At 45.9% G+C, this 16,054-nt stretch overlaps 1 protein-coding gene across 2 annotated transcripts in view; it reads left to right on the forward strand.

Annotated features, from left to right (window-relative positions):
- Positions 1-16,054, forward strand: part of LOC142578710 (uncharacterized) — a 345,059-nt gene that overhangs the window by 198,849 nt on the left and 130,156 nt on the right. For both annotated transcript variants that reach the window (XM_075688208.1, XM_075688209.1), the window contains exon 3: positions 254-327. In XM_075688208.1, coding sequence (XP_075544323.1) covers positions 254-327 — 74 coding nt within the window. The remainder of the gene's footprint in view (positions 1-253; positions 328-16,054) is intronic.

A 16,054-nucleotide genomic window follows, 5' to 3' on the forward strand; every position in this document is an offset into this window, starting at 1 on the left:
TTTCCTTCGGTCCCTTGAAGTTCACTCAAGTGAGAGTTCACTGTACTTAATGTGCGTGGAGTAACCGCAACCATACTGTGTGACTTCAAACACCCTGAACTCGCGTTCCTAGAATAGTCTCGATGTCATAATAACTTATTTCGACATCACTTTTATTATTGTTATGTGACCATGTTATTATGGCATTACGTTTGTGATGAATATTCTTGCATAGCAGTCAAGGAGTGTGTGTGCTTTTTGTTTTTGTCTGCAGGAGGAGCACGCCCAAATCGAAGCCGAAGTCAAGGACGATGTCAGTGCGGAGAGCCGGCGAGAATCACATTCCCTGTGAGTATAAGCCAACGCGCATGCCTCATTTCTTCGGAAAACGATAAGGTTTGCTCGAGCCGCCCTTACACACTCGTCCTCGTGAAAGCGTCGATCAGACGGATAGAGGTCACTGCAGTGGAGGAGTCGACGGAGTGCGACTGGCCACCGAAGCAAAGCTGACGATCCGGCAGGTTCATCACAATCGCATTCGGACGAGCAAGTCGCACTTAATGACGTTCTTGCGAAGACAACGATTCGTATTCCAAAGTGAGCATCTCTCGCGTCGACTCGTTATCTATTTGCGCACAGGACTGGTCGAGGATTGTTGCGGCGCGCGCGCTTCCTGGTGGCTGGCGAATCCCTGACCCCCTGGTGACACAACGGTTCACTGCTCGCTCGGGACGAATGGTGCCGGCTCTCGCACACTGCCGTCCGCGAGGGTTATTGTCGCGGGAGCTTCAAGAATAATTAGTCTTTTGGGGTGAAGGGATAAGATGGGGGGGGGGGGGGACGCAGCCGTACATTTGCGAGGTTTCTATCCGGGAGCCCCATGCAGCTGGGTCGCACCAGCAGTCGCGAGTGACCTGGCTCATTAAATATTACCGGTTCTATGTTCCCCGGAGAGCGCTTCGGTGCGTGCTGAAGGAGTTTTCGTCCGATCGCAATTGGATTGCGGAATGTAGTGCGGAGGCTTAGAGCCGCTCTGCTGGGCCCTGAATACCAAGCCCTGCCAGCGTCCTGCTTCGCTCGTGCTGTTCAGCGGCCACGTCTCGCTTTGTCCCATGCGGTGCTATACATTGAAAAGTGGTCTAAAACGGTAGTTCGTGGTTTTGTGTGCTTTTGCGTAATTTGCACGTCGACGATCGCGACTTACGGTTAGCTGGCGCTTTAATTTTTCCGGCTTCGAGGGCTAGGAACACGCTCTTTCCGACCTTTAATGACAAGCACAATGCGGTAAATATTGAACACGGTATTGGCTCTTCACTGGCACGGGACGAATGATGCACTGAGACGTTCTTAATGCCCATTAGACTGGTGGATTTTGTTAAGTGCGTTTGATTTTTGTTTGTTTTGTAATGAATCAAGATTGCTGTGCAATCTTGATTCATTCCCTCCCCCCCCCCCCCCCCCGCGGTGGCTTAGTGACTGTACTTAGCTGTTGAGCACGGGGTCGCGGGGTCCAATTAATCCCGGCCGCTGGAATGCAAGAACGCGTGCTGCGTCTTACTTTCGTACATGCTTAAGAACTCCAAATTGTTGAAAATAAGCCGGAGCCCTCCACCATACCACGCCTGTAACAACCAACTTGACTGCTGCGGTGCGCTAAGCCTGAACGATCATCATTCATTCTCCCGATCATATTTTCTTTCTTTCTTGGTCTTATTAGTGCTATTATTATTACTGCTCGTTCCTACGTCGCGAGTGCTCAACCAGTTTCAGTTATTTCAATCTGCACAAGAGGTGCTCGCCATATCCGATTGTGGTCACCTTCTTCGGTGTTTTTGTAGTACGTTTTGTAGTCGATACTGTTGCCGTTGCTTCGTTGCATTCACCTCCGTGGCCACCTAGATATAAAACATCATCGTGCTCGCGATAATTTTTGCGGTTGGTGGTTTATTGAACCGGAGTACGGGAGTCACTCGATTTCACAACAGGTCGAAATGGGCAAAGCCGTAATAATAATAATAATAATAATAATAATAATAATAATAATAATAATAATAATAATAATAATAATAATAACAACGAGACGACAGCCCGGATAAGTAGGCGTATACGCGAGAGTGAGCGGAAGTTCACGGGCTGGCCAGCCACACGCTTAGACAAAGGTAGTACATATGTCTGCCACACAACGATAATCGTCATCTGCCTTGCTTCCGTTTCCTTTCTTGAAAACGCCGCGCCCACTACTTTCCTGCCGGGAATGCTATGTCATGCTGATAACGCGCATGCCGTTCGTTACTGGGAAGTACCGGGCTCGCAGCGTTAAAGAAAGGGAATGCGGCGAAGACAGATGCCGGTTATCGTTGTGAGGCAAGATACAACACAAAGGGTGTAGTTTTGTTTTAGGGCGCAGACACAACAAGTGCTGCCTTCACGACGCTGGCGAAAGAAGTATGCGATGGCCCAAGTTCCGCGCTATGACTGTTTGAATTTCGGCATCCAACTGAAGAACGACGGCACTGCAATATCTTGCAGGAGTTGCACTCTTTTCGACGAGGCGCCGGCAGCCTCGTCGGCAGTTTAATCTGGATTCACGTGACGGACCGAATTCTACCGACGCGCCCCAGTGGCAACGAATGGAGCCGCGAACAGCTTATCTGCTTCGTCCTTGTGCGCAGCGTGATTGGACGGCACTGAGCCACGTAATGCTCGTCCGCGGAAGCTTGCCCGCCCTGTAAATGCAGCTTTATGGAAGCTTCATAATGCCGTCGTGTACCGCTGCGGTTCTTCTCTGTAGGCGAAGACAGCATTTCTATGACATGCAATCGTGGGCAGCCCAGAGACGAAATCACTGCACTAAAGTGGCATCGTTTCGCAACCGTTTTAGCTATATACACACGTTACCGAGTGCCTGCGCTTTCGACAAATGGGTAGGTATATTGCGAACGTTGTTCGCTGAAAGCCTTTCCAGACCATTTTTTGTTGCGCTTCACTAAAATGTATGTCGCTCTCTCAACGTTCATTACAATTCCACGAAACGCCGTGCTTCGTTCTATGACGTCAGCACCTGTCGTGTATTGAGGAATACGTCTCGTGGGTCGGCGTTGGTACCTGTCGTTACTTGTAGCGTGCTGCCACATCTGCCTCAGAATGCGTGGAGCTGAGGGGCGGCGCTGTGCGTGGTTACGGAAAGTGGTCTGCTTCGAGAATTCCGTAGTCTCTGTAATTGTTGTTGGTAATATTACTAATTATATGAAGTAAAGGAGAGATAGGCGCGTTTAAGTGGTCGGCTACTCCATGTTACCGATAAACGAGGTGAAAAGCACGGGATACGTCCAAGAATGCTTGACCTACTGATGGTGGCAGAAACGTAGTATCAACGAGAATCAGAAGGATAGCTATAGGGGCTTGTTGGTACGGCATATCTTATTTTGTTGCAGCGCAAGCTGAACGACAAGGACAAAAGAAATATCGTAAGAAGCCAACTAACACTGACACGAAGGACAACATAGGGGAAATTACCTGTGCTTAATAAATGCAATAAAGAAACGATAAATTAATGGAAAGTAAAGTGGATGAAAAAATAACTTGCCGCAGGTGGGAACCGAACCCACAACTTTCGCATATCGCGTGCGATGCTCTACCCATTGAACTACCGCGGCGCTATTTCCCCATCCACTTTCTTGGGTATTTATGTGTCCTAGTAGAACCCTGGGAGTGTTAATCAGCGCTACCACTCACAGTCCTTGGCGGCGGACGTGGAACGTCCTTTTTGCCGCAGGCGTCACGAGAACGTGATCTTTTTGGGTGAAGGCAACTGGTCAATAAACCCACATATGCTACCTGAAGGCATCAATGTTGCCGGATTCGAGACCCTCTTTATGTAATAAACGAGAAGAAAGGGGGTTAACCTTCAGGTAGCATGTGTGGGTTTATTGACCAGCGCTTGTCTGTGGTATTTGTTTCCTTGTGTCCTCGTCTTTTTCGCGCTGTTTCACCTCAGTTCTAAATGGCTAATACTCCCAGGGTTCTACTAGGACACATAAATACCCAAGAAAGTGGATGGGGAAACAGCGCCGCGGTAGTTCAATGGGTAGAGCATCGCACGCGATATGCGAAGGTTGTGGGTTCGGTTCCCACCTGCGGCAAGTTGTTTTTTCATCCACTTTAATTTCCAATAATTTATCGTTTCATTATTTTCATCTATTAAGCACAAGTAATTTCCCCTATGTTGTCCTTGGTGTCAGTGTTTGTTGGCTTCTTAAGGTATGCCTATTAAAAATTGGGCCCCTCGGTTAACCCCTTTTCTTCTCGGACGAAAGAAAGGCACACTTGACACACAATGCGCTCTGTGTGTCAAATGTGCCTTTCTGCTGTCCTTGTCGTTGAGCTTGCGCTACAACAAAATAAAATAGGCGAATCAGAAATTCGTAAGATGCCCGGCTAGACAATATTCTTTTTTTATTAATCAGTCATGTCAAATATAACGGGGCGTTATGCTGAAAGCGAAAAGCACACTCCGTTGCAACATTGTTGCGTCCTTTCCCCTTGTTGCGCCAGTTTATGAAGCGGTTCAGTGTAACGATAGCGTTTTCGGCGTACCATACCGACCACTAGGAGCGAGCGCGCACAACTTTCCGTCTTTTCTAGAAAAGTACTTCAGCTGGTTGAGTGATAATGGTTTCAAGTTATTTCAGGCAGGAGACCTAGACATCGTTTTTTTAAATGTTTCTACTTCACTAAATGAACTTAGGAAGACAAACAAATGAAATGGTTTCGAAGGTGTTATAGTTAGTCTGGTGTTTGAACAGATACGTTGACATCGCTTCACGTCTTCATAACCAACGTCCACCATTCTAGCATTTTATCTGATGTTGTGAGAGCTCGTGTAAGTGATCACCTTCCGATGTTTCTTTTCATAGCTCTGTGTTCACTTGCAACACGCGAGCACCGTTTCCCACAAATGTTTCGAGATATCAATATGTACAGCCTGGACAATTTTTGTGGCGCGGTATCGCTAATGGATTGGTCAGAACGGATGCGTACAAGAAACCCAGAAGCTGTTGATGAATACTTTTGCGCTAGCTTTAAGGATTCTTATGATAAATGTTTTAAATACAAGTTAGTTAAACTTGTACGTAAAGAGAAAAAAGAACGTGGATAAATAAAAATTGTATCAATGAAATTTGCGCCATAAGTCGCCTATACAGGAACTTCATTGATACCGGAACAGAAAAAGAATTACATAAATTTAACGTACAAAGGAACAAAGTAAATAGTCTCTTGTACACAGAGAAGAGACAGTATATTTACATAATCTGTTAAATAACGACGTAATAAAAAATCCGATGTTGCCTGGAGGCGTATCGATGTTTTTGTACGGCGAGGAGATGGGAACAGGGCTGTAAGAGAAATCACATTAGGTGATAAAGTTTTGTCAAATGAGGCGCTTAAAAATACGTTTAATAACTGTTTATTTTACGCCTTAGTAACTAGTACTCATGATCCTAATTCTTTGAATTACCTCTGCTACAAGACTAATCACTCTGAGCGTTTAGCGCCTATATTACAAACAGTGAGGTATTTACTGCTTTTATCTCTATCAAGGACAGCAGATGCTGTGATGTCAACAGATTTGAGATCGCACCAATGAAGTAGGCCCTGGACTTTATTCTACCTGAGTTAGTACACATTTTTAATTTAATATTCTCCAGTGACTCGTTCCCCAAAATACTTCAGGCTGCGAAGGTAATAGTTTTGCACAATGTTGGTACTAAAATCTACTTAACAAACTACCGACCAATATCGGTGTTGCCCATTCTTTCTAAAGGTGTAAAAAAACTAGCGCATACCCGCATTATATCGTTTCTACTAAAACACAAACTGATCGCTCGTATGCAGTATGGCTTTGTGAAAGGGCAGTTGACAGAAACTGCTTCACTTACTCAAAAAGAAATTGAAGAGAAATTATAATACAGTCGCCCGAACAACGATTATGTATTCTGGGTATTTTTGTTGATTATTCAAAGGCGTTCAATTGCATCAATCATGCTACACTACTCAACAAAAAAGAGCATTAGGATTTTCGTGGCGTCTTTCTTGAACTAACCCAACCATATCCTCAACAACGCACCAAATGAGTGATCATAGACGGATGCATGTCAAATTTAAAGCCAATTCATGCGGGAGTGCCATAGTTAAGGAAGTATACTGAGGCCTCTGCTTTTCATGTTTATATTAATGACTTATTTACTGTTGATATTAACCTAAAATTTATTGTGCAGGCGCAGGACAGATCTATTCTGGTTACTGTACCTAGTTCCACTGAGGCTATCGACATCGCAAATCAGGCACTAATAAAGCTGTCCTCTTGGTCTAACCGCAAATTCACTTGCTATAAATACTAAGAAAACTACATTCCTAAGAAATACTAAGAAAATGATTTTTCGACCGAAAAATCGTGACGTCGCTACAGACTTAAAATTGCAACTTAATAATTCTTTGACTCCGATTGCGCCTATACTATTAAACGTGTTGGGGTTGTATTCGAACAACACATGTCGTGGAACATGCATGTGGATTTATTGGCTGCTAAGATATCCCGTGTGAGGGGAATTTTGTGCAGGTTGAATTTTTTTTTCTCCCCAGAAGCGTCGAGCTTCTCCTCTACAAATCCTTCCTTCTTAGACAAATTAACTATTGTCATGTTGTTTGGGGTACTACGACTCTTACTACGGTAATATCACCGCACGGCATAGAAAACGAAAAAGGTCGTCTGTAGCATTCGTGATGTTCCCCACGAGACCCATAAGCGCCCACGTTAAAAAAAATTACTTGTGGCGCCACAACAAAAACTGGCGGGCCATTCATTCATAAAGTTTCTTCTTCCTATGACTGATATTTATGAACAAACACTAATTCACCGGTATAAGACAGGTATTAACAAAAATAAAAATAAGACGTTAAATACTATCTTGAACTTAAAATGCAGAGATAGGAAGCTAAATACTGTGCGAGATGCCACTGGCAAGAACTAATTATACCTACCAAGTGTTGCGCTTTAGATTACTGTCTTGTCTAAGCAAAATTACAGTGTCTAATATTAGTTATTGTGTTCTTTTATTTATTTTCTTTCTTTCCGCAAACAGGAAAAAAGAATTCGTTTTTTATCACTGTGTACTAGCCGAATTGTGTATTGCAGTATGTATCGCGTGACGCATTTGTTGATTTCATTTATGTAGAATGTGCATTCGTAGTTAGCGTTATTTTTCTTTCTGTTTCAATTGTCATCATCATCAACAGCCTATATTAAGTCCACTGCAGGACGAAGGCCTCTCCCTGCGATCTCAAATGATCCCTGTCCTGCAGCAACCGATTCCAACTAACGCCTGCGAATTTCTTAATTTCATCACCCCACCTAGTCTTCTGGGTCCTCGACTGCGCTTCCCTTCTCTTGGCATCCATTCTGTAACCTTAATGGTCTACCGGTTATATAACCTATGCATTACATGACCTACCCAGTTCCATTTTGTTCTCTTAGTGTCAATTAGAATATCGGCTATCCCCGTTTGCTCTATTATCCAAACCGCTATCTTCCTGTCTTTTAACGTTACGCCTAACATTCTTCGTTCTATCGCTCTTTGCGCGGTCCTTAACTTGTTCTCGAGCTTCTTTGTCAGTCTCCAAGATTCTGCCCCATATGTTAGCACCGGTAGAATGCATTGATTGTACATATTTCTTTTTAATGATAATGGTAAGCTTCCAGTCAGGATCTGACAATGTCTGCCTAATGCGCTCCAAACCATTTTTATTTTTCTGCAGATTTCCTTCTCATGACCAGGCTCCCCTGTGAGTAATTTACCTAGGCAAACGTATTCCTTCATAGACTCTAGAGGCTGACTGGTGACCTCAAACTCTTGTTGCCTTGCCAGGCTATTGATCATTATCTTTGTTTTCTGCATATTAATCTTCAATCCAACACTTTCACTTTCTCTGTTACAGTCTTCAATCATTTGTTGTAATTCGTCCCCAGTGTTGCTGGACAAGACAACGTCATCTGCAAACTCAAGCTTGCTGGCATGCTTGCCGTTGATCCTCACTCCTAAACATTCCCAGTTTAATAGCTTGAATACTTCTTCCAAGCATGCAGTGAATAGCACTGGAGAGATTGTCTCCTTGTCTGACCCCTTTGTTTATAGGTATCTTTCTTTCAATTGTGTCATGTCCTATGTATTCATACTGTTTCACTTGTATTCAATCTATATATGTGCATTATGTTTGTCACTCATATTATTGGGGACTAAGATAACTATACTTCTCTTTCGATCCCCTTTCCCCCTTCCCTAGTGCAGGGTAGCATACCACCCTCAGCCTGGTTAATTTTTTGTCAACTTAAACTGCGCTAGGGACGGGACACCGAGGTGGAAGAAGAAAGGACGAATGCAGACTAACAACTGGTTTATTAAAGTCGCACAATGCTGCCTCTTCGAACTATGCGCATGCCCAAGCCATATCATAACCGCGTGGCCATGAAACACTCCCTCGACAAGCCCATGCCTACACCAAAAAATATAGTTCTTTATTGAAAAGATACACTGACGGTTCGCCGACGCACCTATCTGGGCCGTGTCTTGCAGGGAAGGAAGCTTCCAAGGTTTCACGTGCCCTTTGGTCCTTTGCTCGCCCTAACTCCACAACACCTGCGTTCGTCCTGTCTTCTACTTTGGTTTGTCGTCCTTGGCGCAGTTTAAGTTCACACACAAAAAAAAATGTCTTACCTACTAGCCTCCCAACATACACTCCTCAGCCTGGTTAACCTCCCTGCCTTTTCCTTATGACCTCTCTCTCTCTCTCTCTCTCTCTCTCTCTCTCTCTCTCTCTCTCTCTCTCTCTCTCTCTCTCTCTCTCTCTCTCTCTCTCTCTCTCTCATGACTATGTTATACTCTGCCACAGCCTTTTAAAGGGGTCTGCGGACCACTTAAAGTCATAAAAAGGCTTCCTGTTCGCGGTCCTGAGCATCTTGGTGTTGATATAAAGCGAATTGAATTGAACGCGTAACACAGTCATCCATGTACATGTACTACGTACAATTAAGTAGACTGGTCGACCACCACAGAGGCAGTGTGAAGATGGTATATTTACAATTTTGCTGACGTGTAACAGTATTTAACACGACGTTGGAGCACAGTGCGCACAAGTACTGTACTTCAGAGACGTATGGTGTTGTCGCAGTGATAATGCACACAAAGGCACCAGTGCAGTGGCGTCATTGACATCACTGAGTGGTTGTTAGACTATGCACTGCAGAACGCGTAAAGAGTTATGGAACTGTTCGCGAGAGAGAGGTTTTCGAAGCTGCACTTTTACTACATTTTCGGAACATGTCCCCATCTGGTGCACTTACCGCAGGCCTCCGCGCCCCGCTTCCCTCGGGCTGCAGTGCATGAACGACACGCACATTTGGAACGCCCTTCGTGTGTGTGTGTGTGTGTGTGTGTGTGTTTGTGTGTGTGTGTGTGTTTAACCCTTTCCCCTTTGACCTCTTTCTAACCCCTATCTCCCAACCCTAGTGTAGGGTAGCGAACCAGTGACTAATATCTGGTTAACCTCCCTGCCTTTCCTCTTCATCTCTCTCTCTCTCTCTCTCTTGAACAGACGATTCCTGACTGCCTGAAACTGTCGCAGGTTTACTGTGATAAATAAATGTTGTTTTTCCCAAGTTATATGTGACAGTCACTGATGGCGTTGATTCCAGCTATTAGTTACTAAGGGAAGTGCTTATCATTAGCACTTAGCTCGCGAGCATCTATTTGTCCTTAAAAAAATAAATCTGTTAGACTCATATACAGATGGTTTGCGTACGCCCACTTGGTTGGTTTCGACAAGACACTGTTCTTGCACACAAAAAAGCAAAAAATAAATAAGGCGCAGTTTGTCTTTGCTAAAATGTTTGATCTGATTGATCGATTGATTGATTGATTGATTGATTGATTGATTGATTGATTGATTGATTGATTGATTGGTTGATTGATTTATTGATAATTAGATACGTGAGTGTAGGTTTAGACCGTCAACTGAAGCGAATAAAGAGTTGTCGCGAAACGATACGCGCAATTTCCTTTGGTTGTTTCTGACGATGACTATATATTTTGATATTTCGCCTCCTCGTTTTCCTTGTAATGCAAATATTGAAGAGCGACAAAAACATGGAAACCACGGGAGCTGCGCACCGCGCTGAATATCTCGGTCGCCCCGGCATAACCGGCCCAACCTCAGCGCCTAAGCTGCAGCGTTCTTATTCGCAAAATCTGGTGGTGGTGAAATTGACAACCCGCGTTCACTGTCGTTATGAATAGCTTTCAGGCCAATCTCCGGCGCTTGTACAATTCACACGAAGTGCTTTCCCATGTCGCATTTTCTTAAAATCGATGTCCTCTTCGGAGGTCAGGACATCTCTTGAGCAATATTTCGCATCGCTCTATATTGATGAATGTCTTAACCTCCCCAACGCCGTGCCCCCGTTCCTCCGCCATAATGCTAATTTTGACCATGTTTTATACCTCAAACCGGGCTTTTTGAAATTGTCCATCATTAGTCGCTTTAGTCTTCGCTTTTGCCTGCTTTCGCTATGGCAAACGTTGCCCTGCAGTCCATTTATCATCGATTTTACCCTTCTTTGCGGATCACGTGATCCTTAAGAGAAAGAGAGAGAGAAGACATAAGGAAAAGGCAGGGAGGTTAACCTGGCTTAGCCCGGTAGGCTATCCTGTACTGGGGAAGAGGGAAAGACATTGAACGAGGAGAAGGAACAAAGAAGGTCGCAGTTTGCACTGTTACACACACAGTCGTTCATGGCTGAGTCCCTCACAGGCGGTTATGCAGGCTGGCGCCATTCTAGAAACGCAGCAGTGCCTCTGCAGCCTTCCACATGGCAGGCGCACGTGGCGACGACCTCACAGAGGCCGTGGTCCTCTGTCAGCATTCAAGAGCGTCCGAGCGTAAATAAGGCGCCGATCACGCGGCATTGACATTATATAGGAGGAAAAATAGTTTTCGTCCCATTCCATTTTCCCTTGAAGATTTATGTGGGCGCCTTGTGTGAACTTCATTTTCTTCATATTGAAAAAAAAAATTAAAGTAATCAACTACAATATGTCAGATCAAAAGAGCTAAACTTGTTTTCTCGTCCTTCATCTCGTTCGTGCCCCTAAGTCCTCTATTCCCTTTATTTAATGCCAAGCTTTTCTCTCTCTTTTTCTCTCTCCTTTCTACCTGGTGTCACAGATGTGGCGGTATCCGTTATTCCGAAGCCTATCGATAGCGCCAGCGTAAGGCCGCGATCACTCTAATGGCTGCACACATGGGGCGTTGCTCAATGTGAAGCAGACTTTTTCTTTTCCCTTTCATCATCAGGACGTTCCTTAAAAAATATTCGCTGTAGTGTTTGTTTTTCTGTCAATTTTGAGACCTCGCCAACAGCCTGGACGTATAGCTTGCCTCTGCTGTTTCGAGCCTGTCGATTCGAAGATAATGTATGGCTGTGTTTGCACGTCCCCCCTTCCCCTTCCGCCTCTTCATGTCTCCACCTCCTCTCGCATTAACACTTCCTTCCTTTTCTTTTTTTGTCGCTCCCCACCTTTCTGACGTTGTCGATGCTGCCTCACAAAAGGACTCTAGATGTACAAGCGCTTAGCGCAGCAAAATTGAGCTTTTTGCGCGATGCGTCTTGCTCTCCGTTAAAGCCGGCGTCGACAAAAAAAAGGCAAAAAATAAAGGACAAGCGGAAATAATATTTTAAAACAGATGTGATCCGAACAACTGTTGCGATGGTGCTAAAAGCGCCGGAGTGGTACCCGTACGTGTAGCTGTGCCGTATATATGACATTGCGCAAAATGAGGAGACGCAGAGTCGTGCGCAAGATGAAGTGGCAGAAAGAAAGAAACGGCGCCCCGTGCAGTGCTCAGGAATATTCTGAGCTTGCGTCAGCTGACAAATGGCCGAATTCACAAAGCGGCTTTTTTTTTCTTTTCTCTAAGAACTAGCGATTGAATGCTGCCTTTGCTGTCACAATTGGCTGACCGGCTCTCGTTTCTAACGAACCTTTCCTACGTATGAGCGATTTCTAAACGAGCGGCACTTAGGTTTCCCAGGCAGCTGCCACCCATAGGGTTCCTAGGCAGCGCGGTGCCTTATTCGCGCGGTTCTCGAGAAAGTGTAGGGTAGCCTTATAATTGATTGGAAAATGCTTGTTTCGTAACTCTGAATTGGTGCCTTTCATTAGCAACAGTTCGTTAACGGGCGCGCACCTTCGAAGAAAAATGCTTTGCTTGTGTTGTAGGCATTCGGCGCTTGCCGACGGATATTTTGTTTCATAAGAATTTTAATTGATAACGAACGTTGCGTGCGATAGAATACTGGGTTATGTTATGTTATGTTTGTCAATTTTCTATCGTGAACGAATCTGCGATTGAAATCATAAAATGCGCTTGTTGGGACACTTCCAGGGACAGCGTTTCGACGAGCGCTATTATTTCCACATCCATCTACGCTCTTTAGAAGCTTTGGCCACTAAATATTTGAACTTTCTCGCATTTCTCACTACTTCCAAAGAACTTTCACGGACATGTGTACTAACTTTTGCATGGTGACAGAGCCGCCGTGCAGCAGATTTAGTGGGACCCGACTATTGGAAGCATCAGCGAGCGTGGTTGGGGGCGCGGGCTGCATTTGAGAGATAGGAACAAAGATGAGAATGCAGAAGCAGAATCGACGAAAAGAGCCAGCAAAGGGAAGTGCTTTCTTGCGCGGACGCTGCCAAGACCTGCTGCGCTGCCAGCGCCGGATTTACGCGCAGCTATGACCCACTCGGACGGATTTACGCTGCCATCGCTTAGCGCGGCACGACGCTCCCTGTGTACGCGATAGTCGCGAGCGGCGCCGTTCTATGTCCTTGCTTGATTTTTGACAGGAATCAAACTTGTTCCTCTACGTGCGACGGCATTTTTTTTCATAAATTGTGTTGTGTCTGAGGTCTACCTCATAATAATAATAATAATAATAATAATAATAATAATAATAATAATAATAATAATAATAATAATAATAAGAAGAAGAAGAAGAAGAAGAAGAAGAAGACTTCGATGTGAGAGACTGCCTCCGCTGGCGCCTGTGTCCCGTCAAGTGCTCATCGCTTTCTTTCGCTCGCTGCTGTCGTCGGCAGATTGCATGGGAGCCTCACGCGAGCTGTTCCGAAGTGCATACGCGCGGGAAAAGCGAGAAAGCGCTCACGTGAGAAGACGTTCGTGCAATGAACCGATGTTGCCGAGCGTTGTGACTTCTTCATTCCGGTAACGCGAGTGCTTCGCTGAGCTGTATGCGGTGCGAACGTTTTATTTCCTTTTTGAGCATCAAATATACGCGCCCTTGAATGGCAGTTGAACGGATTCCTTAACAGTATGATGCGGCTATAGGAACAAATGCTGAGAGAGGGCAACACAGCTCCTTGTAATTTTCCTCGTGTGTCGTCCTGCTCGTGAGATTGTCCTCAATTGTCGCATTTATATATATAGAGAAATAACAGTAATACAATGGTGCATTCAGCGAAGCTGTTGCCTGACTGACACCAGACTTGAAGGGCCCCTCACCAGGTCTGGCCATTTTGAGCTGACAAGTGCAGAGCATACATTGCGCTGTCGCGACCGTGCCTGCAAAGTATTACACCGCTACGCGCCGCGGAAAGATCTGAAATTTCAAACGGAACGCAGTTTTCCGTTGTCCTTGCAGCCACAGCGCTCCCAGCCAGTAGATGACGTACACGTGCTAGTGCGCCTACGTACACGTGTTCGTGCTGTGACGTCCCTCGTGGTGACATGTGACTTGGAGAATTGTTCAAACGAACGTCTGTTATTTGTGTAATATGTTGCTAGAATAGACGAATTAAAGTTTAAAGAAATAATAAAACACACAAACCGAATGTCTGCATATTCTTGTTTTACTTCGCACCGCAGCAAGAGAGATATACTTCTGTTTCGTCTGCTTGTTCCACGTCTTGCAATCACGCGTGCAGACACCGAAACTATGTCATGTTCTACCGCGTTTTAGCGCGGGATCATGCTCTGTGATCCGCTTGGGTCTGCCTCAGTATTCGTGTAGCACAGACATATACTGCTAGTCAGGTGTCCTCGTGCACAGCGCGCAAAATCGTGTGCTGCGCGAAACGAGACAAACGGAACAGCTGGCACGCGACGCCGTCAGCGGAAGTGCGCCACGCCGCAAGAAAGCAAGGAGAAAAAAGAATGACGGAGGGGCCTGTGACGTATGCGTCACGCGATCTTCGAGGTCCGGCATGGCAGAACGCAGGGAAGGAATTTCGCTTGCGGAGGCTAGGCGGGACAAGTAGACAGGGCGTCCATGTTTGCGGTGAAGCTCGCCTGCTGAAATCATTGGTTCGCGACACTGAATAATTTCTATCTCGACTATTAATCAGCCGATCTCAAAAATTTTTGCAACAGAACGCTCCCAAGAGGACACGTAACAACTTCCAGCGTATAACCGAAATTTGCAATGGGGCCTGGTGAGGGGCCCTTTAAAAAAAATGAAAAAATACGCTCAGAACGGAATATTGGTGAAAGAAAATATTAAAATAAAAAAGTTGCAGTTTCGCCGGAAAGGCGAAGCATCGATTGCAATAGCAAATGAGTAGACAGCTACACGAAGTAAGAATAGTAGTTTTATCGGCCGTACAAACTTGTTAAACATTCGCTTACTAACTGAATTAACAAGAATGGTGTCAACGCGCAGAAGCAAACATGAACACTCGATGAGCCCGGACACTTACTGTCAAAGCGCTTGTGTGAGCAAACGCGGCAGCAGCAGCGAACCAAGTGACCTTCGTGCGGTATATCGCTTCAACGTAAGCGTGGCGAGAACACAGCACGCGCGAAGGTGTGAGCCGTCTGCAGATACGGCGCACGCGACCGCGCGCGGCCGTGCAAAGTGCGCACCTGGTCGCGGAGTCGAAGCCGCCCCCCTTCCCTTCAGCGCTGCCTCCCTGCTGTACTCCATACATGACGCGCGAGATTGAGCCGCGATCGTCAGTCCCCCTTGCGCTCTGTCGCGCGGAATCTGCAGTTGCAGACGGAGCGCAACGCCGCCTCACTCCCCTCCCTCCCTGCCAACCCACCGCGGTTTATCGCGCGACGGAAGACGGTGCCTTTGCTCTCCCCTTTCTTCCTTCGCCCGCGCCAGATGGAGCCGCGATCATCGCCTTCCTTCGCGTGATTTCACTCGCATATGCAGCATATGACGCGCGGCGACGCTGTTATCACCTTCGACTTTATACAGAACATCACGGCGACGGCGACGTCAAAAATGCGTCTGGAGTGTCCATATAATTGCTATCACAATAGAAAAAACTCCGTGAGAGGTTTGCTTTGGACACGTTTTGGTTGTTGTGAATTCATGTCACGATAGGAGAGTGTGGCAGATTGTTGAGAGCTCCTCTCCCTATACCTCTAATTTTGCAGCTATATTCCTCGTTTGCTTAGCAACGCTCCACTGTTGCTGTCATTTTGTTGTGCTCAAAACGAGCTGTGTCGCATAATACCACGCACTGAGGCCAATGTAGCCGTTCCACCGCTCCGACACCACGCGGCGCATCGTGCGAGGGCGCAGTGGCTCCGCTTGAAAAGATCCTCCTGGGAAATTAAAGTCAACGAAGCATTTTGGATGGTTTATATTGCAGCGTTAATATTGATCCGACGTCCACGCGGTTTTCAAACTAAACCGGCGCACTTCCTTTGAGACCGAGGCACAGAGGCAAAAGCGAAATTCTCTCCGCAATTTTGATTCAGATTGCGTGTCCAAAACCCGTGTACGCTCACGTGAGCAAAAGCAAGAAGATGAGGATCAAGAATTCGGTGAGTTGCGAGACGAAAGAAGCTTTCTGTCGTGCGAAAGAGGGTCCACTTTGCAATTACTTCTATTCATGCGCTTCAGCTGGAGTAAGCTGCCTGCCTTGGCAGCGTAACTTATTCGGCTGCGTTTTGCGCCTTTGCCTTGTATTTGCGCACTGCTTTGCTC

The sequence above is a fragment of the Dermacentor variabilis genome, chromosome 4 (assembly GCF_050947875.1).
Source record: "Dermacentor variabilis isolate Ectoservices chromosome 4, ASM5094787v1, whole genome shotgun sequence".
NCBI lineage: Eukaryota > Metazoa > Arthropoda > Arachnida > Ixodida > Ixodidae > Dermacentor > Dermacentor variabilis.